The following is a 26,189-nucleotide window of genomic DNA, read 5'->3' as shown; positions in this document are numbered from 1 at the left end:
AGGGGCCTGTGTGCGAGCACAGGTCACTCTCCACACCCCTCTTCCGCGGAGCCTGTGCAGCCCGCCACTGCCGGGTTCCCGGGATCCAGGGACAACTTCCCCGGGAGAGCGCACAGCGCGCCTCAGGCTGGTGCAAAGTCACGCCGGCCTTTGCCACCGCAGGCCCGCCCCGCACTCTGTGCCCCTCCGTCCCCGCCGGCCTGAGTGCGCCAGAGCCCCCAATCAGCGGCTCTTTTAACCCCATCCTGTCTGAGCAAAAAACAGACGCCCTCCAGCGATCTACACGCAGTGGCAGGGCCAAATCCAAAGCTTAGCCCTGGGAGCTGTGAGAACAAAGAAGAGAAAGGGAAATCCCTCCCAGCAGCCTCAGAAGCAGCGGATTAAAGCTCCACAATCAACTTGATGTACCCTGCATCTGTGGAATACCTGAATAGACAACCAATCATCCCCAATTAAGGAAGTGGACTTTAGGAGCAAGATCTATGATTTTTTCCCCTTTCCTCTTTTTGTGAATGTGTATGTGTATGCTTCTGTGTGAGATCTTGTCTGTATAGTCTTGCTTCCACCATTTGTCCTAGGGTTCTATCCGTCCATGTTTTTTTTTTTAATTTTTTTTCTTAATAATTAATTTTAATAACCTTATTATACTTTACCTTCGTTCTTTCTTTCTTTCTTTCCGTCCTTCCTTCCCTCCTTTAGACAACGAATCATCCCAAATTGAGGAGGTGGTCTCTGACAGCAAGATTTAGGATTTTTCCCCATTTACCTCTTTTAGTGAGGGTGTATGTGTATGCTTCTGTGTAAGATTTTGTCTGTATAGCTTTGCTTCCAACATTTGTCCTAGGTTCTTTCCGTCCCTTTTTTTTTTTTCTAAATAAGAAGTTTTTAATTCAATAACTTTATTATACTGTATTTTATTTTTACTGTATCTTCTTTCTTTCTGTCTTTTTTCCTTCTTTCCCTCCTTCCTTCCTTCCTCCCTCCCTCCCTCCCTCCTTTCTTTCCTTCTTGCCTTCTTTCCTTCTTTGCTTCTTTCTTTCTTTCTTCCTTCCTTCCTACCCTCCTTTCCTTCTTTCTTTCCTCATACTTCTACTAATTCCCTCTACTTTTTCTCCCTTTTATCCTGAGCCTGTGGATGAAAAGCTTTGGGTGCTCCAGCCAGGAGGCAGGGCTCTGCCTCTGAGGTAGGAGAGCCAACTTCAGGACACTGATCAACAAGAGACCTCCCAGCTCCACATAATATCAAACGGCGAAAATCTCCCAGAGACCTCCATCTTAACACCAGCACCCAGCTTCACTCAACGACCAGCAAGCCACAGTGCTGGAAAACCTATGCCAAACAACTAGCAAAACAGGAACACAACCCCACCCATTAGCAGAGAGGCTGCCTAAAATCATAATAAGTCCACAGACACCCCAAAACACACCACCAGACGTGAACCTGCCCACTAGAGAGACAAGATCCAGCCTCATCCACTACAACACAGGCACTAGCCCCCTCCACCAGGAAGCCTACACAACCCACTGAACCAACCTTAGCCACTGGAGACAGACATCAAAAACAGGAGGAACTACGAACCTGCAGCCTGCAAAAAGGAGACCCCAAACACAGTAAGATAAGCAAAATGAGAAGACAGAAAAACACACAGCAGATAAAGGAGCAAGATAAAAATGCACCAGACCTAACAAATGAAGAGGAAATAGGCAGTCTACCTGAAAGAGAATTCAGAATAATGATAGTAAGGTTGATCCGAAATCTTGGAGATAGAATGGACAATAGATTGGACAAAATGCAAGAATCAGTTAACAAGGACCTAGAAGAACTAAAGATGAAACAAGCAACGATGAACAACACAATAAATGAAATTAAAAGTACTCTAGATGGGATCAATAGCAGAATAACTGAGGCAGAAGAACGGATAAGTGACCTGGAAGATAAAATAGTGGAAATAACTACTGCAGAGCAGAATAAAGAAAAAAGAATGAAAAGAACTGAGGACAGTCTCAGAGACCTCTGGGACAACATTAAACGCACCAACATTCGAATTATAGGGGTTCCAGAAGAAGAAGAGAAAAAGAAAGGGACTGAGAAAATATTTGAAGAGATTATAGTTGAAAACTTCCCTAATATGGGAAAGGAAATAGTTAATCAAGTCCAGGAAGCACAGAGAGTCCCATACAAGATAAATACAAGGAGAAATACGCCAAGACACATATTAATCAAACTGTCAAAAATTAAATACAAAGAAAGCATATTAAAAGCAGCAAGGGAAAAACAACAAATAACACATAAGGGAATCCCCATAAGGTTAACAGCTGATCTCTCAGCAGAAACCCTACAAGCCAGAAGGGAGTGGCAGGACATACTGAAAGTGATGAAGGAGAAAAACATGCAGCCAAGACTACTCTACCCAGCAAGGATCTCATTCAGATTTGATGGAGAAATTAAAACCTTTACAGACAAGCAAAAGCTGAGAGAGTTCAGCACCACCAAACCAGCTATACAACAAATGCTAAAGGATCTTCTCTAGGCAAGAAACACAAGAGAAGGAAAAGACCTATAATAACGAACCCAAAACAATTTAGAAAATGGGAATAGGAACATACATATCGATAATTACCTTAAATGTAAATGGACTAAATGCTCCCACCAAAAGACACAGATTAGCTGAATGGATACAAAAACAAGACCCTTATATATGCTGTCTACAAGAGACCCACTTCAGACCTAGAGACACATACAGACTGAAAGTAAGGGGATGGAAAAAGATATTCCATGCAAATGGAAGCCAAAAGAAAGCTGGAGTAGCAATTCTCATATCAGACAAAATAGACTTTAAAATAAGGACTATTAAAAGAGACAAAGAAGGACACTACATAATGATCAAGGGATCGATCCAAGAAGAAGATATAACAATTGTAAATATTTATGCACCCAACATAGGAGCACCTCAATACATAAGGCAAATACTAACAGCCATAAAAGGGGAAATCGACAGTAACACATTCATAGTAGGGGACTTAAACACCCCACTTTCACCCATGGACAGATCATCCAAAATGAAAATAAATAAGGAAACACAAGCTTTAAATGATACATTAAACAAGATGGACTTAATTGATATTTATAGGACACTCCATCCAAAAACAACAGAATACACATTTTTCTCAAGTGCTCATGGAACATTCTCCAGGATAGATCATATCTTAGGTCACAAATCAAGCCTTGGGAAATTTAAGAAAATTGAAATTGTATCAAGTATCTTTTCTGACCACAACGCCATGAGACTAGATATCAATTACAGGAAAAGATCTGTAAAAAATACAAACACATGGAGGCTAAACAATACACTACTTAATAATGAAGAGATCACTGAAGAAATCAAAGAGGAAATCAAAAAATACCTAGAAACAAATGACAATGGAGACACAACGACCCAAAACCTGTGGGATGCAGCAAAAGCAGTTCTAAGGGGGAAGTTTATAGCAATACAAGCCCACCTTAAGAAGCAGGAAACATCTCGAATAAACAACCTAACCTTGCACCTCAAGCAATTAGAGAAAGAAGAACAAAAAAACCCCAAAGCTAGCAGAAGGAAAGAAATCATAAAAATCAGATCAGAAATAAATGAAAAAGAAATGAAGGAAACAATAGCAAAGATCAATAAAACTAAAAGCTGGTTCTTTGAGAAGATAAACAAAATAGATAAACCACTAGCCAGACTCATCAAGAAAAAAAGGGAGAAGACTCAAATCAATAGAATTAGAAATGAAAAAGGAGAGGTAACAACTGACACTGCAGAAATAAAAGAGATCATGAGAGATTACTACAAGCAACTCTATGCCAATAAAATGGACAATCTGGAAGAAATGGACAAATTCTTAGAAATGCACAACCTGCCAAGACTGAATCAGGAAGAAATAGAAAATATGAACAGACCAATCACAAGCACTGAAATTGAAACTGTGATTAAAAATCTTCCAACAAACAAAAGCCCAGGACCAGATGGCTTCACAGGCGAATTCTATCAAACATTTAGAGAAGAGCTAACACCTATCCTTCTCAAACTCTTCCAAAATATAGCAGAGGGAGGACCACTCCCTAACTCCTTCTACGAGGCCACCATCACCTTGATACCAAAACCAGACAAGGATGTCACAAAGAAAGAAAACTACAGGCCAATATCACTGATGAACATAGATGCAAAAATCCTCAACAAAATACTAGCAAACAGAATCCAAGAGCACATTAAAAGGATCATACACCATGATCAAGTGGGGTTTATTCCAGGAATGCAAGGATTCTTCAATATACGCAAATCTATCAATGTGATAAACCATATTAACAAATTGAAGGAGAAAAACCATATGATCATCTCAATAGATGCAGAGAAAGCTTTTGACAAAATTCAACACCCATTTATGATAAAAACCCTGCAGAAAGTAGGCATAGAGGGAACTTTCCTCAACATAATAAAGGCCATATATGACAAGCCCACAGCAAACATCATCCTCAATGGTGAAAAACTGAAAGCATTTCCACTAAGATCAGGAACAAGACAAGGTTGCCCACTCTCACCACTCTTATTCAACATTGTTTTGGAAGTTTTAGCCACAGCAATCAGAGAAGAAAAGGAAATAAAAGGAATCCAAATTGGAAAAGAAGAAGTAAAGCTGTCACTGTTTGCAGATGACATGATCCTATACATAGAGAACCCTAAAGATGCTACCAGAAAACTACTAGAGCTAATCAATGAATTTGGTAAAGTGGCAGGATACAAAATTAATGCACAGAAATCTCTGGCATTCCTATATACTAATGATGAAAAATCTGAAAGTGAAATCAAGAAAACACTCCCATTTACCATTGCAACAAAAAGAATAAAATATCTAGGAATAAACCTACCTAAGGAGACAAAAGACCTGTATGCAGAAAATTATAAGACACTGATGAAAGAAATTAAAGATGATATAAATAGATGGAGAGATATACCATGTTCTTGGATTGGAAGAATCAACATTGTGAAAATGACTCTACTACCCAAAGCAATCTATAGATTCAATGCAATCCCTATCAAACTACCACTGGCATTTTTCACAGAACTAGAACAAAAACTTTCACAATTTGTATGGAAACACAAAAGACCCCGAATAGCCAAAGCAATCTTGAGAACGAAAGAAGGAACTGGAGGAATCAGGCTCCCTGACTTCAGACTATACTACAAAGCTACAGTCATCAAGACAGTATGGTACTGGCACAAAAACAGAAAGATAGATCAATGGAACAGGATAGAAAGCCCAGAGATAAACCCATGCACATATGGACACCTTATCTTTGATAAAGGTGGCAGTAATGTACAATGGAGAAAGGACACCCTCTTCAATAAGTGGTGCTGGGAAAACTGGACAGGTACATGTAAAAGTATGAAATTAGATCACTCCCTAACACCATACACAAAAATAAGCTCAAAATGGATTAAAGACCTAAATGTAAGGCCAGAAACTATCAAACTCTTAGAGGAAAACATAGGCAGAACACTCTATGACATAAATCAAAGCAAGATCCTTTCTGACCCACCTCCTAGAGTAATGGAAATAAAAACAAAAATAAACAAATGGGACCTAATGAAACTTCAAAGCTTTTGCACAGCAAAGGAAACCGTAAACAAGACCAAAAGACAACCCTCAGAATGGGAGAAAATATTTGCAAATGAAGCAACCGACAAAGGATTAATCTCCAAAATTTACAAGCAGCTCATGCAGCTCAATAACAAGAAAACAAACAACCCAATCCAAAAATGGGCAGAAGACCTAAATAGACATTTCTCCAAAGAAGATATACAGACTGCCAACAAACACATGAAAGAATGCTCAACATCGTTAATCATTAGAGAAATGCAAATCAAAACTACAATGAGATATCATCTCACACCAGTCAGAATGGCCATCATCAAAAAATCTAGAAACAATAAATGCTGGAGAGGGTGTGGAGAAAAGGGAACACTCTTGCACTGCTGGTGGGAATGTGAATTGGTTCAGCCACTATGGAGAGCAGTATGGAGGTTCCTTAAAAAACTACAAATAGAACTACCATATGACCCAGCAATCCCACTACTGGGCATATACCCTGAGAAAACCAAAATTCAAAAAGAGTCATGTACCAAAATGTTCATTGCAGCTCTATTTACAATAGCCCGGAGATGGAAACAACCTAAGTGCCCGTCATCGGATGAATGGATAAAGAAGATGTGGCACATATATACAATGGAATATTACTCAGCCATAAAAAGAAACGAAATTGAGCTATTTGTAATGAGGTGGATAGACCTAGAGTCTGTCATACAGAGTGAAGTAAGTCAGAAAGAAAAAGACAAATACCGTATGCTAACACATATATATGGAATTTAAGAAAAAAATGTCATGAAGAACCTAGGGGTAAAGCAGGAATAAAGACGCAGACCTCCTAGAGAACAGACTTGAGGTTATGGGGAGGGGGAAGGGTGAGCTGTGACAGGGCGAGAGAGAGTCATGGGCATATACACACTAACAAACGCAGTAAGGTAGATAGCTAGTGGGAAGCAGCCGCATGGCACAGGGATATTGGCTCGGTGCTTTGTGACAGCCTGGAGGGGTGGGATGGGGAGGGTGGGAGGGAGGGAGACGCAACAGGGAAGACATATGGGAACATATGTTTATGTATGACTGATTCACTTTGTTATAAAGCAGAAACTAACACACCATTGTAAAGCAATTATACCCCAATAAAGATGTTAAAAAAAAAAAAAAAAAAAAAAAGAGAATTCACCACAATGAGAAGCCCGCGGACCACAAAGAAGAGTACCCCCGCCCACCACAACTAGAGAGAGGCCACGTGTAGCAATGAAGACCCAATGCAGCCAAAAATAAAAAAATAAATAAATACATTTAAAAAAAGGAGTCTTAAGCACCAATTTGAGAAGCTATTACCCAAGCAACTTAAAATACAGTATTTATACCTACATATTAATATAAAGCATAAAGCCCAATACAAAATTATACTTACACTACAATCATAACTATGATAAATATGAATTTAACATGAATAAGTACTGTAAGAGAAAAAAATAAAAACAGTTGGTAAGGTAGTAAAATTCTGTCTAATTTGTTTCTCTTTTTTATTTATACAATCATTATCATAATCACCTTATTTTTCTGGTTATTGTTCTTAATTATGAAACAAACAGAATCCAACAAAAATACTATTTTCTAATATTTTGCAGTTTTCAAAACAACTTTGACTATTAGCAAGCAAAAATAATTCAAATTTGACTCCTATGCTGTAGAACTATATGGTAATAATGTATCAATAGATTTCACAAAAATTTATTATCCAAATTTTGTAAAAATTAAAAATCAGTTATAAACATTAGCCTAAACCAGCATGACAATGAGCCTTATAAAACACTAAGCACTAGCAATCAATATGGGTGGCCTAGCAGTCAGGAGCATGGTCTTTGGAGATTGACTCTAGTCATGCTACTTATTAACTCTGAAGGACATAGTACCTTTTCTAAAGTCCAGTTTTCACAGTACTTATCTCATGAGGTGATTAATGAAGATGATTTAAGATAAGGAATATAAAGCACAGCGCCTAGTGCATGGTAAATGGTGGTTGATAAAAATAAGCTATTCATATAATAATTTTTTATTTTTTTAACTTTTTATTTTACATTGGAGCATAGTTGATTAACAATGTTGTGTTAGTTTGGGGTGTACAGCAAACTGATTCAGTTACACATATACATGTACCTATTCTTTTTCAAATTCTTTTCCCATTTATGTTGTTACATAATATTGAGCAGAATTCCCTGTGCTATACAGTAGGTCCTTGTCGGCCATCCGTTCTACATATAGCAGTGTGTACATGTAAAATAAGCTATTAATATTATATACTGTAGACTTTAGTGTAAGATCCATAAACCCTTTATTATTGCTTTTATTATTCAACATACAAAATCAGCTTTAAAAATTGGCCTTCCCTGACGTGATACCCTCTGCCCTTGTTTCCTTCCACTAAAGTCTAATGCCTGACACTCCATCAGATTCTTTCCCTGGAACACTTAATATTTGACAGTTCACTCAGTCACCAGCTATTGACTGAGCATATTATCAAAGCTTATCCTTCTTTCAAGGCTCAGCATGAATCTATTCTCCTCATACCTGACCCCAAAGTCCCAAAGTATTTCTCCAACCTCAAAAATTTTATAGCAATCTTCTACAGCAGGGTTTCCCAACCTCACCACTGTTGACATTTGGGGCTTGATAAATTTTTTTGGTCAGGTGGAGGGGACTATGCTGTGCATTGTAGGATATTTAGCAGCATCTCTGGCCTCTACTCACTAGATGCCAATAGCAAATCCCTCCTTCCCCATTCCCTGCTACAAATTGTGACAACCAAAAATACCCCCTGACCCCCTAGACATTTCCCTGAGGGGTAAAATCATCCCTGAGAATCACTGTTCTGTAGCATTCTTATTTTAGCAGTTAATCCATGTGGGGCTATGCTTTTTGATATTATGTGTGCTTTTTAACTAAATTATTGTTGGTTTGTTATAGGTTTTATTAACTATTTTTGTGTATCTCTCTTCTTTGATTAAATACCTGATAAATTCCTTACAGACAGGTGTGTTGTACTTCTCTGTATTTGAAATGATTGGTCCATGTCATCTGCCATGGATGATTGATTCATTTTAGCATAGTGCATAAGAAGCAAGTGTCCATATTCTGGTTTCACCACTTATTTGATTGTCACTTCGGGCAATTCATCTCTCTGTAGATTAGTTTCATCATATATAGAAAGGGGAGAAGGGTATCTTCTTCATAAAGTTCTTATGAGAATTAAATAAATTAATACATGTAAAACTCTAAAATAATGCCTTCTCATGGTAAATACTATCCAAATATTACCTATTATAATGTGCATAGAACCAAAAGGTGCAACATAGTAGAATGGATGATTTCTGTTCTCACAGGAATGTTTTATATGGTTGAAAAGACATGAAAACCATACCCAAAATTTAGAGGCCCACATGCAAAGTAAAATGTGAAGTGTATACAACAAACAGTCACCATGTAGTGTACGAACAACTGACAAGTGACTGACAATTATTTGGAATTCAGGGAAGAGAAAATCACAGAGGAATGGAATGGTGGGGGAAGGAGTCACAGAAGAGGTAAAATTTGAGTAGAACTTTAAAAACAAGTTGTGAAGAGATGAGAAAAGAGTCTCGGCAGAGAGGAAGTTTCATCCAAAACGCAGGAAGAGAAAAACCAGGGCATAACTGGAGAGAATGACTAAATAATTCTGGCTAGAGTAGAAGGTTGAAAGGACAATATGTAAAAACAAAGCAAAAATCAAAGTTCATATTTTGTCACATGGAATCAACATACAAAATCATTTCTATACATTTTAGTTAATTGTTACAGTTCCCACTGGTGGCTGGAACAGCCACACCAAGGCCCACAGTTCAATATGAAGCAAATTTTCAGCATATATGTTTCTTTACTTCAAGAAGAAGAATAACTCATGGTCGTTGAACATTTTCTCCATATCAGAGAGCATGCTAAGCACTATATTCTATTTTAGTATTCTGTTCAGTATTCTATTTAAATTAAATGAAATTAATGCTGTCCTATGGTAGGCCACACTTCACAGATGAAATTACTATATGAAAATATTATATATATTCGAGTTGAGTAGCTCACCCAGTGTCGCATGATCAGTGTGACAGAGGGGATTTAAACAGCTGCGCTCTCAGCTACTATAATTATTAACATTGTCCACAGGGTCTTCTTTCTCTAGATTTTTCTTTATCACTTTTTCTGTGGCATGTGTCCCCTCAGGTGTTCAGATTTTCTGTTATTCTGAGGTTTTTTATTTTTGCTGGACACAGAATTTTTTAAATTGGGACTCTGGTTGTTCTTTATATAGGTACTGTCTTGACCAACATTACATACTTTCCATCAGCTGTAGTTACTTCCTTAAAACCTATAATCACTATCAGAAATGCATTCATATACTCATAATAATTGCCAGATTTTTTGTAATTAAAACATTTTGCATAGCATATATTAGGAATATTTACTAACTTTCCCAGTAACGTAAGCCAAAAATAAAAAACTGTACTGGATACAAAATGAGACTAACTTCAACTGATTACAACAATCATTATTATTATACCCATGTGTCTCACATAAAGTGGGAGATATGATTGGAAGGTGAATTAAAATGTTAATTTGACTGTCTAGTTACAGAGGGTGGATTTTACATTATAGCCTTAGGGATACTTTAAATGTTTTTGAGTGTGGCAGTGAAATGCTGAAACCAATATTTTAGGAAGATAAATTTGGTGTTGGTATGCAGGAAACTGAAGGAAAAAGAAACTAATGGGCAAACATCTAGAAGACAACAACCCCAGGACTGAGTATGAAGGATGTTTTAAAAAGGTAAAAGCAACATTACTTATGATGTATTGGATATTTGGCTTAAGAGTAAGGCAGAACATGTGAGTGCTACCAAAATTATGATCATGCTCATAAACCATAAAAGACACGTACACACACACACACATTTCCCTGTTTAGCTGTCAACTAGGAAACTTAATCCCATAGATTTAGCATCAACTTCCATGAAGAGGAAATGCCTTCCATCAGGTCCCTCCTCTACATCCTTGGAGCTCATGGACCTAACCACCAAAACTTCTCCTATAACACACGAACACACACTATGTCTTCATGGTCACATGTTTCATGTAGTTTCTCCTACACAAAGGACAATCAACCTATTTATTAAGCACCCACTGTATGGCAGCTGTTGTGTCTTGATCGTTTCACCAAATCTTCAAAATAAGCCTATGGTAGGTAGTAAATGATTATTCTTATATTACAGAGGAAGAAAGTGGAGCTCAGAGAGATTAATGGACTTGATCAAGCACCACAGCTGGAGTAAAGACAGCGAGAGAGAGACGAGAGATCAAAAATAATACTTATCATTTCATTAACATTTTGTTATTTACAAAACATATTCACAATCTTTATTTCCTTGCCCCCTAAAATAATTCTCTTATCAATGGGAAATGGAGTTTTTCAGGGACAGCTTCTTAGATAACACTATTTGAAGCTGTAAGGCCTAACTTATGTATGAAGAAATCTTTCTCCTAAAATACCAGCTTCCTAAATGTTCCCTGTAATTTGCAAGATCTCTACTTCCTTAAGGAGTATACTTACTCATCCCTTCTCAGGAAACTAATCTTAAATGTTTATCCCTACCACATCTGAAATCATACCTTTGGAAAGACAAAGAGGGGCAGAGAAATAACAAAAGCAGCTAAAGTTCAATCCATATCTAAGACATGCTTATTTGTTCACAGAGAAAACTCCATTCATGTTGATGTTGGCCTTTTAAGTGACATGAATATGACTTACTAACCTGGCTTGATACTAAATGCCTGAAAATTGTTCTATCTAAAGAGTGAACTGAGAGTAGTGCCCGTGGACTTGATTGGTTCATGGAGAATGTCCTGATTTATGTCTCCCTCCTCCCAAAGAATATGCACTAAAAGTTTACCTGAGGTGATTATTTCAGCAGGTCCAACTGAAATTTCTTGCAAAAGTTTGGCTATCTCTAGTCTATAATCTTCAGATACGAAAATATCTAGGAAATTCTGAGGAAAAAATCATAACATATTCATTATCCATCTAATATTTTCATCCTCGCTTCTAAACCCAGAAAGTTATTTTAGTGTTTCCTTCTAGATTGTGTGTATGTTGGGAGAAGGGAGGAGCGTTACTTTTACCACAACAAACATGAAAGTGAGAATACTAGCACTTGGTCACTAACTTTACCTGAAGATAAAAACCTGCACAAAACAAATAAGGGTTTATTTTGCCCCTATTTTACATATATTTCCCCCAGCTCACCAAAACCACTGTCTTCAGAGTTTATGTTTATTATTCCTTCAGTGTCTTCTCTGCAATCAAGTTCTCCGAATAAATACAGGGGTTGAGTTACAATTAAAAATAATGAGACTCTACTGGGCCAATGTCCTTGCATGAAATAAAAGGGTGTGGGCTAATTGCAGGAGCAGAGTTGTGATTTTTTTTCCCCCCATTTAGCTTTACTTTGATTGGTGGATTGGCACTTTAAATAAAGGTTTCAGGTCTTCCCTGAATGAGGGATACAGAGTGAGTCTCAGGCACAGTCCAGAAAAAAATTTTAATCTTCTTTTCTTAGAACTATCTTGGTTGGCATCACCAGGCCCTGAGAGCACAGTGCATGCCAGCATTGAAGGTAAAATGTGATTTTATGATTTCCATGTGATTCCTGTTCTTTTTTCCTATCTCCAGGCAGCTTTTATAAAGAGGATTTATCTTCATTTGTCACCAGAAGCTGAATAACAGCTTATTGTGAAACATTATTAGCATGTTCCAGAGGAGACCTGCCTAATACCCTTTCAGCTAAGGACAAAAAGACTTGCCTATAGACTTTTTTTTACTATTTATGATTGTTAGTGACAGTACCTAATTTGGAAAAGTATTAGAAGTTGAGCAAATCTCTTGACTAGTCAGATTTCTGTTCATGTGAGAGTAAAGTGCCTTCTGGACTTATAGAATAAACTGAAGAGATAATTCATTTTAGAAAGAGGAAAACTCAATTTTGAGACATATTTTCCACTAATATCAAAGGAAATTAAAATATTTAGTTAATTTTTATTTTTAAATGATAATTATTGGCATGGTTTCCTGGCTAACCTAAACATAGAATAGTATACCCTTTATATCTGCATATAAAGGTTTGTTATGAAATGACTGTTGGTTGTATTACATTTAAAATGCATTTCAAAATTTATTCTGGAGGGAAACAAAGTAAAAATTCCTGTGAATCATACTTAATAGACCAACATTTCACATAGTGGAACATTTCACATTTAAAATTTTAATGAATTTAATTTAATTCATTTAATTCATTTTCATTTATGAAATGAAATTAAATATTCATGGAAGTGTTCCCACATATTCATTTAGGTGGTAGCTCTGTAAAAAAAAAAAGTACTTAGAAATTTTTTAATTGCTCGTCAATTCATTCCAAAAACTAATAAATAAAAATCAGTTGTTTAGCAACATTTATCTGTTTTGGTTTTGTTTTATTTTGTTTTGAACCTAGTCGTTTTGGAAGAGCAAAGAGCTCATGGAAATATTGTCTTTTAGCCATTCTGAAATAAAAATTCATCCGATTTGATTCTCCAATGCAACTCTGTTTCAGATCCCACTTTTCAAAATGAAGGACATGATACTGATCCTGTGCCTCCTGAAAATGAGTTCTGCAGTGCCGGTAAGTCAGTCTTCTAGAGGGTACCCTAGTAGAGACATTGCCAGACACCAAACAACACTGAAGGAAGTGGCTGAGTGTCCATAATTGGACTCATTGGGATTAATCCAGTGGTATCTTCCTACTGAGTCAAAAGTCAGGTGCCCAGATGTCAGCCCTTATAATCCAAAAGCAGTAAGCCAAATATAAAATTTTGTTATACAAAAAGATATTTTAAATTTTCCAAAGACAACTTCTACATCTTATTCCATTCACTCAAAGTTAAAAGATGCATGTGGTCTCCAACAATGTCACAGCACAAATTTATTATCAATTACCTGCAACCATTATGAAATCAAAATGGAAAGAGGAAATTTCTCCAAAAAAGTAAAGTAAGTTTTCTTCTTCATTTTTAAAAGAACAACATTAGCCAAATTACTATGGTTACAAAACTGAGCTAAGTAATTCCATTTGAAGCTAGTAATTAACCAACAAATTTGTCTTATAGGGAGATACTGTGTGACTAAGCACTGAAGTTTCTTAAATTAAAACACGCCATGCAATGGGCTACTTGTATGTTACAGTCCTGCACCTGGTACATTCCATCACATATTGAGATGATTTCATATGAATACAATCCTTTGAGCACTGAACTACTCCAGCCAATATCATGTGATTCTGTTTACACGAAGACATTATTCAGTTGCTTCATGCATTTGACAAATATTGACCGAGCACCTGCAGTGTATCCAGCAATGTGCTGGCATTGGAGATGTGAAATTAAATGTGACGTGGTCTCTTGTCTTGAGGAGCTCATAGGTGGTCTTAAATGAACTTTAAATAGTTAAGTTCCTTGAGACAAAGGAGTAGCCATTTGAGCTTCTTAAAGTTAAAACATTTCAAAAAAGGGGGATGAAAACTGACTGCTAGGATGAAAACCTCCATTTTACAGATAAAAAGAGTTTCTTTTACATTACTCAACATGAATTTTAAATGAAAGAAAAATTAAAGCTGCCACCTTAGCTTACCTTTGTATGATACTGACATTGGGGTCACCTCAGCCATCCACCATCAGTCTAACACCTTAACACTCTTGGAACTTACAATGGTCCACACCTGTGTCAGTCAGGTCCACTCTGAGCAAGAGGACAATGGCTTAAGATTGCCAACTGCCAAATCAGATGTTCTTCTCCTTTTACTTCCTCCTGGGAAAGATATCCTCTGTCTATCTGCATTCATGTAAATATTGCTCATTAATTCATGACTTGGATCAAATAGAAGCAAAGTGTACTTTGTCCTGTAGTTGAACCTATCCCAGTTACCTTACTTTTGTACTGGCTAATAGGAGGAAAGAAGGCTCTACTCTCACATCCCCTCAAATTCCAAACAATTTTCTCACCACACACATACTCATATCACTCTTTTTGTCTACAAAGGTAACCTCTTTCTCTACTTGGAGTATTTGCTACACATTTATAACTCCTTCCCTTCTATCCACTTGCAAAACTGCATTATTTGAAGAAATTTGCACCATGACCCAGAAGGTGGGATTTTACCTGTATAAAAATGTAGGACGTGGAGACAAATAACATATGCTCAGAAAAATACTCCTGAACTTCCTCACAAAGGAAAAATAATCCCAATACATTTCACGAAGACTCCAAAAATACCTGTGGTTTAAATGAAGGAAGTAAGGCATTAAAACCCCTTGACCCTAGATGTAAGAATATCCAAAGAACAAAAACCCCTTAAAATCCAATTTACTCTAATTGTTACACTTCTCTTCCATTCTCTGGTTTTTTTCCCCCACTTGTATTCATGCATATTAATAAGGATTGGCTTAGAAAGGAAAATATCTTACAGTTTAAAAACCTAGCTGTAAATATAGCTATATTTTTTTAACAACTTTTAAATGAACACAGTAAGTATAATAGTACTTGGTACTAGAATACCTTTTATTTCAGAAAAAATGCCTTTTATATGATCCCAAAAATATAAACACAGATCAACAGGTTTATACATAATCTTTCACAATAAAAATAAAAACAAAAAAAGAAGAAAAAACATTTAAAAATAATAATGTTTCACTAAAGATGATGGAGGATTTGTTGAAGCCCTTTGAATGGGAGGCAAGTTAGGTTTTACACATGGTTTTGCCGAATGCCATGATCCCACACCACGTTCCACAAACCAGGTATGTAGATTTGTCAAACACACAAGAAAACTGAGTTCGAGTTTGTTCCCTTTGCTTTTCTATGTGATAATATTTAAGTTGAGTTATTAGTTTTCTATTTTGTTTCTTTTACTTCTCATCTGTTTTCAACATAACTTTCAAACTAAATCAAATTTTGCTTTTAAAGCAATATAGCATTAAGATGTAGATAAAGGGTAGATGATTCATGTGGGAGCAAACTTATTAAATATTAGGAATTCCCTGGCGGTCCAGTGGTTAGGATTCCATGCTTTCACTGCCAAGGGCCTGGCTTCAGTCCCTGGTCAGGGAACTAGGATCCCACAAGCCGTGCGGTGCAGCCAAAAAAATAAATTTTAATATTATGTTAATACTCCAAACAATTTAAGTTCTTCTTCATTCTACCCAAAAGCTCAAGTCATTTGGGTAATAAACCAATATTAGCTGGCCCTTATGTGTATGTGTGGCTTTCTATTTTCAGTGTGTAATGAAGTTTCTCATCAAAGAAAATTCAAAATTATTTTTATTTCCATTTAGGTGTTTCCTCAGCAACCTGGGACACCAGGCATGGCTAGTTTGAGCCTTGAGGTATGTATTGTTAGAGTATTTACATATAATCCTTACATTGGTATGTTCCTCATAAGAGAAATACATGGGCTGTTTCTCAGTTTTCCTGGCCAGAAGTCAGTGGCTGTCCTCCTGCGCAGTTCTAGAGAAGTTTATGACATTTATTAGAGCCTCATCTTATAATTTTACTGCAATTTTAAATTTTCAGTTGTTTTGGTCTTTAGAACATCATCTGTGTGTGATCAAAGCAGTACTAATATTTAATACCTAATACATATATATACATTAATTGAAACACATTATTCTGAAGTCACAAATGGCTTATACTTAGTTTCTTCTCCATATAGCATATGATAAAGTTCCCATGAGGAAAGTTTATCTTACAAAATGTAATTGTTTATGAGGACTGTAAATAGCATTAACACTGTACTATAGTGCCTCCTGCATAGCCTCTGTCTGTCTTATTGCAGTTCTTATACCTAACATATACTCTGTCTAGAAAACCCCAGCAAAATAGAAATGTTTCAGATATCAGTAAAAAATATAAAGTTATGAATAGAAAAATATTTATGAGATTACAAATTTTTCACAAGGCCTTGCAAAATTTATTTATATCATGACAGTCTGAGGGCAATCGATACTTTGTGCTAGAAGCTTATTTCAAAATGAAGCTAATTTCACTGAGTTTTGGTTTTTTTTTCTTACTTTCTAGCTTAAACTTAACGCAAAGAACTCTAAACCTCTTCCCAGGAAAAATGAAATTGACTTTCTGTTGCATTGGCAGCATTCTTGACCATCTATCTAGATACTTACCATTTTCCCCAGTGTTTTTTATATTTATTATTTTGAGAACTTTTACTTGGGAAGGAGGTAGGGTTCTTTTGTTTTAATTTGCTTGGTTTGTTTGCCTGTTTTTTCAAATTCCTCTTTGGGCTGGATTTATAAAAGGCAAAGTAAGTTAAATGGGGGAAAAAAGAGTCAATGAGACAATGTCCTCGTGATTATATTGATATTTCAATTCAATGAACTATTTTCCCATGTTTCAATATGACCTCCACTTAAATGATATTTTCTCTCTTTTAATTAATGATGAAAAGCAAGCTCACTATTTTAATAGCAATGATAACAACAATGGCAGAATCACATTTAACATTTCTACTTTTTAGTGATGATTTGTGTCTCTTATTTTATTCAAATTGACCCACCCCAAACTTTGTGCTAATACTACCATATGTTGAAAATCAATTGTGTCATACACAAAAGGAACATATGTGAAAAACACTAACCCACATTTTTTTTTCCTTGATAGACAATGAGACAGTTGGGAAGTTTGCAGGGATTAAACATGCTTTCTCAGGTAACCTTATTTTCAAATAATTCTTATTGCAAATATTCATGGTGTTGGTGGTAGTGATATTAGCAGCAGCACTGTAATTCATAAAATTTGTTTGTGAATAAACAATATCCTAAATACTGAAAAAGCAAATGAGTAATTGAGATAACCTAAAACAAAATAAGGACCTACGATGGGATGGTAGGAGAAAATAAAAATAATGTTGAATTTTCTTTAGTAAGAAAAAAATTCCTTTTTGTATTATTAATTTTATTATGCAGCCCAAAATATGAATACTTAAAAAAGCAAAATCTCAAAGAAGTTTATGGGAATATGTCAGATTGGCTCAGAATAAAAAGCAAGTCTATTGGAAGACTTAACCTAGCCACATTAAATTAACCAATAACACTCTAATTTTTGCTATTTCTACACTTTTTTTGGATTTTTTAGAAAATGGAAACCAAGTTTAAGAAAACACTGAAATATAAGCATACTTTTTTTCTCCATGTCTTTAGTATTCAAGATTTGGCTTTGGGAAATCATTTAATTCTTTGTGGATGCATGGTCTCCTCCCACCACATTCCTCTTTCCCGTGGATGAGACCAAGGGAACATGAAACTCAACAGGTAAGTTAATTGCATCAATGTGTCTGAAACTTCAAGCTTTAAAATATTCTCCTGCTTGCCTTCTCTAAGTTGTCATATAGTAACCACAGACAGGTAACAGTAATGAATAAAAAATTTTCCAAATAACAATAAATCAAAACCTATAACTGTTTTTAGTACTTAGGAAAATTTAAAATAAAATGGTCCAAATTTTCAACCCATTTGTATATTTACTTCAAATAGGAAGATATGGCTTCCAAAACATAGATACCTATGTTAAAGATATGAACAATAAATAAACTAGCCTGAAAATGAAAGCAGGCTATATCCTGGAAAATTCTGATTTCAGTCAAGATTCCTTAAATAATTACTAAAAGACACATTTAAAATGATGCCAAACATTCCTAGTTAAAACATCATAGGGCTTCCCTGGTGGCGCAGTGGTTGGGAGTCCGCCTGCCGATGCAGGGGACACGTGTTCGTGCGCCAGTCCGGGAAGATCCCCACATGCCGTGGAGCAGCTGGGCCCGTGAGCCATGGCCGCTGAGCCTGCGCGTCCGGAGCCTGTGCTCCGCAACGGGAGAGGCCACAGCAGTGAGAGGCCCGCGTACTGGAAAAAACAAATCATAAACCCTAAGCAATTAATAAATACATCAATCAGTTAATCATTATTTATTAGATACCTAACAAATACATAAACCAAATGGTAGATTGGAAATGAAAGTGAAGGTGTTTAAGAATGCCTTCAAAGCTTACAAAATTTCACATCTGATTAGGGGATAAGACAAGACAACATATTACAGGGTGCTAAGTTGTGAGGTATAAGTAATGAATGAGATACAAGTAATGAAAGCCCAGGAGTTTAGAGATGGGCAATGGTTGAAGAGATGAAGCACAGCCAGATTGTTGTGAGACTTCTTTTTTGTTTTTTTTGTTTTTAAAGCCACATTTAGTGGGACAGTAAATTATGTTAATGGTGATTCTTTCTCCACTTGATTATTTCCAAAATGAACTCATGATGTAAGAATTTGATTGGTATTTTATTTAATTACCCTTTCTCCTTTCATTAACTCAAAAAATATATTATCTAACCTGTGCCAGTCACTTATTAGGACCTATGTTAAGTCCTGGGGCTATAAAGATAAATAAGACATTATCCTCTGTCAGCTGACCAAGGGACAAAGCTTTATCAGGAGTAATTGTAATCCAGTGAGAGAGTGTTAAAATAGAGATACATAGAAGCAGCTGTGGGAACCCAGAGGACGAAACGGCTCAGTCTACCCAGAAGTTCATATAGCTTTCCATCTTCATGCGCAGTCATAGTCCCAAAGGAAGTAGGGGAGGTAAACACCTACCAGACTGCTCCCAAAAACACTGACTTTAAGTGAATCAGTGCTTCCTATGGAACACATCTTCAAGACAAGTCTCCTAGACTCTCTTCCAAGTAGAAAGTTCCTCAAGCCCTTTTGCTTTGTCAGACACCACAGTTCAATGAGCCATCACTTCCTGACGCTCCTTTCAAATTTCTCTGCAGTATGAATATTCTTTGCCTGTGCATCCCCCACCTCTCCCATCGCAGCCATCCCTGCAGCCTCCACAGCCAGGACAGAAACCTTTCCTCCAGCCCACCGTTGTAACCTCCGTCCAGAACACAGTCCAGAAGGGAATACCTCAGTCTCCGATTTACCCGGGACATCCACCCTTGCAGCAATCAGAGGGGCCAATGATTCAACAGGTGGCACCATCAGAAAAGCCATCAAAGACCGAGGTAATTCCTTTCTCTGAAGTCAGATCTGGATCGTCCATTAACTTAGTGAAAGAAAATCGATTTGCAGAGCACATTTAAATAATCAGAGCTTTGGGCATAATGCACGAAAATACAAATGTTTTCGAGCAATTGACATATCTGGGAGTAGAATATAAATATCCATTCCTGCCTTTTGCCATCTGAGATGGGGCATGGATTCTAAAAGATCCTGCTCCTGTAAAATTGGTTTCTTAGTTACAAAAGATGAAAGCTTTCAGAGGAAATAGGACAGCCCAGAGAATTCCAGGCTTCTTATCATCAGGCTTTTTTCAATGTTGGAAGGACTGAGAAAAGTGATTGATCCCTCAGCATTGCAAATAGTATTTTTGTATTATTATTTCTCTATCTGGTAATAGAGAAGACAATCAAGCAAAAGTATCAGGTAATAATATTGAGAAAAGAGCAATGGACAGAAAAGGAAGGTATCATGTAACTAGTATGCTGCAGGCATTTAACATCCCCACATACCATCCTGACTCCAATCCTATGAAGATAGATATTATCATCCTTTTTTAAAAAGACATATTTTAAGAGGTTATAAAATTTTCCCAGTATTACACAAAAATTAAGTGGCACAGCCAGCATTCAAATCAATCTGGCATGCTCTGATTCCAAAATTCATTACTTTCTATTCTGCAAAACAAAGCAAACTCATGACAGACATGCCCCATCTCCTCTCTGTGCACTTGAGTCATGTTAGTAAAGGGCAACTGTAATCTCTTTGGTTGTACCCTCAGAGGCGAAATGAAAGTAAAAACAAGGAAATTCATTTTAGATTGTTTTATCATAATCGTAAATAAGATAAGAACATTTTAAGTTCACTTCGTCTATTTTAATTGTTCAGTAATTTTAATATTTATCTGTAATGCAGTTGCCAGGAATGAATTTTCCTGATCCACAAGATCCATCGGTAAGTACAAATCTCAGTAAGACACTTTCTTGGGAAATACATCTCTATACTTCAAGAAAGGAGAGTAAAAAATTTTAATTGCCCTATTTATCCATAAATATGAAATATAATGGGTTCCTTTGTTTGCTTAAGTATTAAATACTTGTTTATCATAGTAATCCATCTGAAAATAAGTTTCATATAATTCCTAGAAATGGCCGTAATGGGAGGTTTGCCTGTGTTATAGCAAATATGAATTGCTTATTCTCTTTCTACCACTTAAAGATGTTTCCAATAGCCCGTTTGATATCTCTGGGACCAGTGCCACAAAATAAACCACCTCCAGTAAGTTTTTTTAATACCACTTCTCTGTGATTTACTTAAAAGTTTTTCTCTTGGGAAATGCATTTTGTGATGATTATTGTATTTATATTTAGCTTTATCCAGGAATATTTTACATGTCCTATGGAGCAAATCAATTGGTAAGTCTTTATCCTATAAAAAGTATCATTTTAATTAAATGTTTTCTTAAGAGATAATATTATAAAATCTAGGCCTCAAACAATAGATTCCATATTCTCTGAATGCCTAAGTTAGCAACTGAAATGGCAAGGAGGCACACTTCCTGTTTGGATAATTCTGGCCAGGCATACAAACACACATACACACACACACACACACACACACACACACACACACACACAGTGGCATTAAAGAAAAGGTCAATTTTCTATCTTAATTATCCAAATTGGCTACATTTATTTAATAATGACTCATCTCTCCACTTTACCCTGCCTCTGGACACAGTATTAATATTAAGTTTTAAAGAAAAACTAAATGACTTTTAACTTTGTCTTGAGTAGTTACAAAGATAATAGGAGTCAGCTGGCTCATAATATGATGCTGTGTTTCTTTTTGAACAGAACGCTCCTGCCAGACTTGGCATCATGAGCTCAGAAGAAATGGCTGTGAGTAATGTCTTCAAAGTCTTCTTAAAATAGTGCCCAAGGGAGAACAGTCACAGACGACTGGCTGCAAGAGGTGTTGGCCCTGAATATAGCTGAATATACAACATGGGACTCAAGTTGTTCCACTCCAAAACCGAAAGCTTGATTCTGAAGCAGTATGCAAAGATTTCATCACATTTCCCATATAGTCGTTTCTGAGTGATGACCATTCTTGCACATAGGATTTTGCCCCATTTCTTGAATATGAGAACAGGAGAAACCTCTCTTGAAAAGCCACCATTATTGAACAGCAAACGCTTCAAACCAAAAAAGATACACATGGTTCATGAAGTTCCCGTTACTTCTCAGACCACTTAACCCCTCAAAATAACAAATTCAACAAAATTGCAAATCACTTAGACCTCAAAATTGAGAGATCAAAAAGAAACAAAATTAACCAAGTTTAAAATTTGATTATTGTAAAATTCAAAGTACATTAACAATGTAAGTCAAGTGTATTCTTATTCTCTTATCATTATCTATGCATATTACAACTTTAAAATTTGAGATCAATAGACTCACACAACTGGACTTTTTTCCCTCAGAAATTTCTACGTTAAATCTGTTAGAGCACAAAGCAAAACAAAACAAAACCATACTGAATTAACAAATCATTATCAACTACGGATCCTACTCAGTTAATAAATACATGTAAACATGCTATCACTGAAGAAAACTTGAATCTCAACATTATTGAGTGCCTTCTGTGAGTGAGACACATAAAAAGATCTTATGGAGGCAAGATAAATAAGATAAGGTTCCTGATCTCAGGGAGTTCACAGTCTAGTCAGTGGAAAAAATAGATACAGGGGCAGAAAATGTGAAAATCATGTGATAAAGGTAGCAGCCCAGGGGTTCACAGTGCCATCCCTGGAGGAGATGATGGGAAAATCTGCGAGTGGAGAGCCAGGAGAATATAAGAGGAAAAAGTACTGACTCTACATAACACCAACGAAATGGGTTGAAAATTCAAGTGTGTTAATTATTATTTTAGAATTTTAATTAATTTATATTTTGCCTCATTCTTAAAAGATTTTTCTGTAGCTTATGAAAAACACAATAAATATAACCAAAAAATTGAAGATAGAATTTAAAATGAGGAAATGAGAATACAGATATGCAAGTTACAAAGCCCTACACACTTGCTGTAAGAAGCCCAAGATTTGGTCCTGAAATTTTTCACAACAAAGGAAAAAAGGACACATGGTTAGTTCTAGAATTTTAACTGTCCACAGGAAGAAAATATTTCTGTTTCTCCAGAGGGAGGGAGGGAGGGAAGAAGGAAGGAAGTAGAGAAGGAAGGAAGGAAAAATTTTTAAAGCAAAAGAGAAAATATTACATGGGGCTTCATTCATTTTGAGGGATACTGAGAAATGATACTGACAATGTCCTCCAAAACTCTGCTCAACAAACTCAGGAATGCATCAGATTTTGTTTGTCTTATGATGGTATTGCCCTTTTCAACTGCTTATTGTTTTCTTAAAATGAAATTCAAACTACCTTTTGCCTGTAGACTTGGTTCTGTCCTACTTCCCTGCTTCTTTCCCTCTTACCCTTCGGCAGGCATTCAAAGGGTCTTCATCTCCCTTTCAAAGAAGTGAGCGTCCCCACCCAAAAAGTACAGAAGTCAATTTAGTGAGAAATGTGCTTACACAAAGCTGTCAGCCAACTCTCTGTTCCCTATCAGTTTTTTATGGTTTTTCAGTGAATCTGACGGGTATAATGGCATCGTATAGTTAATAATATGTGATAAATGTTTTTTTCCAGGGAGGAAGAGGAGGCCCCATGGCCTATGGAGCCATGTTCCCGGGATTTGGAGGCATGAGGCCCGGCCTTGGAGGGATGCCCCCCAATCCAGCCATGGGCGGGGACTTTACTCTGGAATTTGACTCCCCAGCCGCTGGAACCAAAGGCCCGGAGAAGGGAGAAGGAGGTGCACAAGACCCCCCTGTGCCGGAGGCCAACCCAGCCGATCTGGAAAACCCAGCTCTCCTTTCAGAGCTAGCACCTGGTGCCCTTGGAGGGCTTCTTGCTAATCCTAAAGGCAATATCCCCAACCTAGCAAGAGGCCCTGCAGGGCAGAGCAGGGGACCCCTCAGGGTCACCCCAGCAGCTGCAGACCCACTGATGACCCCTGGATTAGCTGATGTTTATGAGACCTACAGTGCTGATGAGACCACAACTCTGGGTCTCCAGGAAGAAACCACCGTGGATTCCACAGTGACCCCTGACAGTCAGCACACATCGATGCCAGGAAACAAGGCCCAGCAGCCCCAGATTAAGCATGATGCATGGCATTTCCAAGAGCCCTGAGAGCCTTGAGATATCAGCTACTTACTGTATGCACAAGCTTCCCAGCTTTGTCCCAATAGTCTATCTTTTTGTGAAAACACTTATTACCCTCTGCAGCAAAGGCATTAAAAGTGTTAAGCACATACTAATAAATATAAGTGGCTAGAAATAGTGTAGGTCCCCTTCTTGCTTTCATTCTCTTATTGAAATAAAATGTGTTGCCTGTCTCTGTGATTTAGAAATACTATTAATAACATCAGAGCAAGTCTAAGGGTCTCTGCATTTGAAAATCACCATTTCTTAGCTGTCTTGACATTATAGAATTTCTCTTACTAGCATGACACTGTTATATCCAGGAAATGTGACATTGCTTTGGAAATTTTTCTCTAAGCAAAGGCACATATTCTTAGAATTATAAGTTATTTCATTTAAACGTTATTAAATGGGGATTGGTGGACAAGCCCTGACTGGTATTACTGGGTTTGGTATACTGGATTTAAAATTCTCATTTGTAGAGTATTTTATTTAATCTAGTAAAAGCATCTAGCCTATTTTAAATAAAAATTTTTCTCACTGAAACTATCAGAAATTATACGCTTATTATTTACATATATTCAAACTATTAAGAAAAGCATATTCACCCCCTGTATTTGCTACTTTTTAACCCATTTTATTCAACTCATTTTTCTTTCCTGGAAAGTTTATTGAGTATCTACCAATGTCCTAGGCACTGTGCTAGGGAACAGTGACACAGCCCCTTCCCTCAGAGCTTTTAATAGGGATGATTGACAAGCAGACAAGCAACCACAGTAATAACAAAAACAGCCACTCTAGGCCAAGCCCGAGTACTTTACATGTATTATCTCACAACAACACTGCAAAATAGATACTCCCAAACCTGCAAACATGTGAAAGTGCTATAACAAGGCCAAGTACAGGGTATTCTTGAACCACAGAGGAGATTAGGGGTGTCTCCAGCCTAAGGTTAGGAGCATGGGAGGGGATGGGAGGGATCACATAAGTTTTCTCAGAACAGTATCAAAAGCATCTGTAGAATGAGGCCTCCAAGAGGAAGAAACACAAGAAGAGTTATGTGGGCACCATGTAAGAATTAGCTCATTTCTGTGAAATATAATGTGGGAAAAGGATAACCAGAAAATGATCATTACTTGTCACCAAAGCTAGGTATATATCAGTCACGGCTATTTGCCTAAATTAAGAGGTTCCAAGGCCAGATCTGAAAATTAGCCTCATCCCTAAAAAGGAGCCTCCTCCCCCATTCTCTCCACTTCCTCCCAAGTTGCCCAGCCCAGGTCTTAGGCTCCATGGAGCTCAGATTCCCCTCCATGCCCTGTGGAGATTTTGGAGATGCAGCCAAGGAAAAGAGCCCTGAGATACCTCCTGACCTGGGATACTTCAGGAGCCTTAACAGGACCATGCAGCCACCTCTTATTTTCTCGCTCTCTCCAGGCAGAGCTCTGCTCACCCCTACTCCATGGGCTAGAGAAGAGGATGTAGGAGATTCAAATTCAGTTTTTGTCCTGGCAAAGGTGTAAGTGTAACAGAATGACTGCCATGGTAGCCAGCAGATGCCCACTGAGACCCACCTTAGCACTCCAGACAGTCTCCTAAAAAGCAATATGGGGACTTCCCTGGCAATCCAGTAGTTAGGACTTCGCCTTCCAATGCAGGGAGTGCAGGTTTGATCCCTGGTCGAGGAGCTAAGATCCCACATGCCTCGGGGCCAAAAATACAAAACCTAAAACAGAAGCAGTATTGTTACAAATTCAATAAAGACTTTAAAAATGGTCCACATCAAAAAAAAGAAAGCAGTATGGTAAAAGACATATAGAGAGATATGTGTTCAAACCTTGACATCACATCTAATCGTCTATGAGTCTTTGGAAGTAAGACTTAATCTCTCTGCTCCTGTGCTTTCATTTCCAAATTGGAGCTACAACCCAACTCACCCCACAAGGTTGTTGTGAGAACTAAATGAGATAAAGTACACAGATAAAATTGCTAAATCATAGTAGTTTCCTTCTTTTCCTACTGATCATTTTCATAAGGAGAACCAAGCAAAACAGCAGCAGTAACAGTGGAGAAATGGAATTTTCCCATCATCTGATGAAATTGTGCTTTTCTATTCACAC

The 26,189-nt window shown here is 37.1% G+C and overlaps 1 protein-coding gene across 1 annotated transcript in view; it reads left to right on the top strand.

Annotated features, from left to right (window-relative positions):
- Positions 1–24,057, top strand: part of AMBN (ameloblastin) — a gene marked incomplete at both ends in the record, with an annotated part of 46,906 nt that extends 22,849 nt beyond the window's left edge. The window contains 10 exons of the mRNA XM_082654007.1: positions 13,301–13,369; positions 16,074–16,124; positions 17,413–17,460; positions 17,952–18,062; positions 19,576–19,809; positions 20,720–20,758; positions 21,023–21,082; positions 21,175–21,219; positions 21,661–21,705; positions 23,512–24,057. Coding sequence (XP_082510133.1) covers positions 13,301–13,369; positions 16,074–16,124; positions 17,413–17,460; positions 17,952–18,062; positions 19,576–19,809; positions 20,720–20,758; positions 21,023–21,082; positions 21,175–21,219; positions 21,661–21,705; positions 23,512–24,057 — 1,248 coding nt within the window. The remainder of the gene's footprint in view (positions 1–13,300; positions 13,370–16,073; positions 16,125–17,412; positions 17,461–17,951; positions 18,063–19,575; positions 19,810–20,719; positions 20,759–21,022; positions 21,083–21,174; positions 21,220–21,660; positions 21,706–23,511) is intronic.
- Positions 24,058–26,189: the final 2,132 nt, after the last annotated feature.

The sequence above is a fragment of the Grampus griseus genome (genome assembly GCF_964374135.1).
Source record: "Grampus griseus genome assembly, chromosome: 4".
NCBI classification, from domain to species: Eukaryota; Metazoa; Chordata; class Mammalia; order Artiodactyla; family Delphinidae; genus Grampus; species Grampus griseus.
This window is presented reverse-complemented; position numbering and strand designations above follow the sequence as displayed.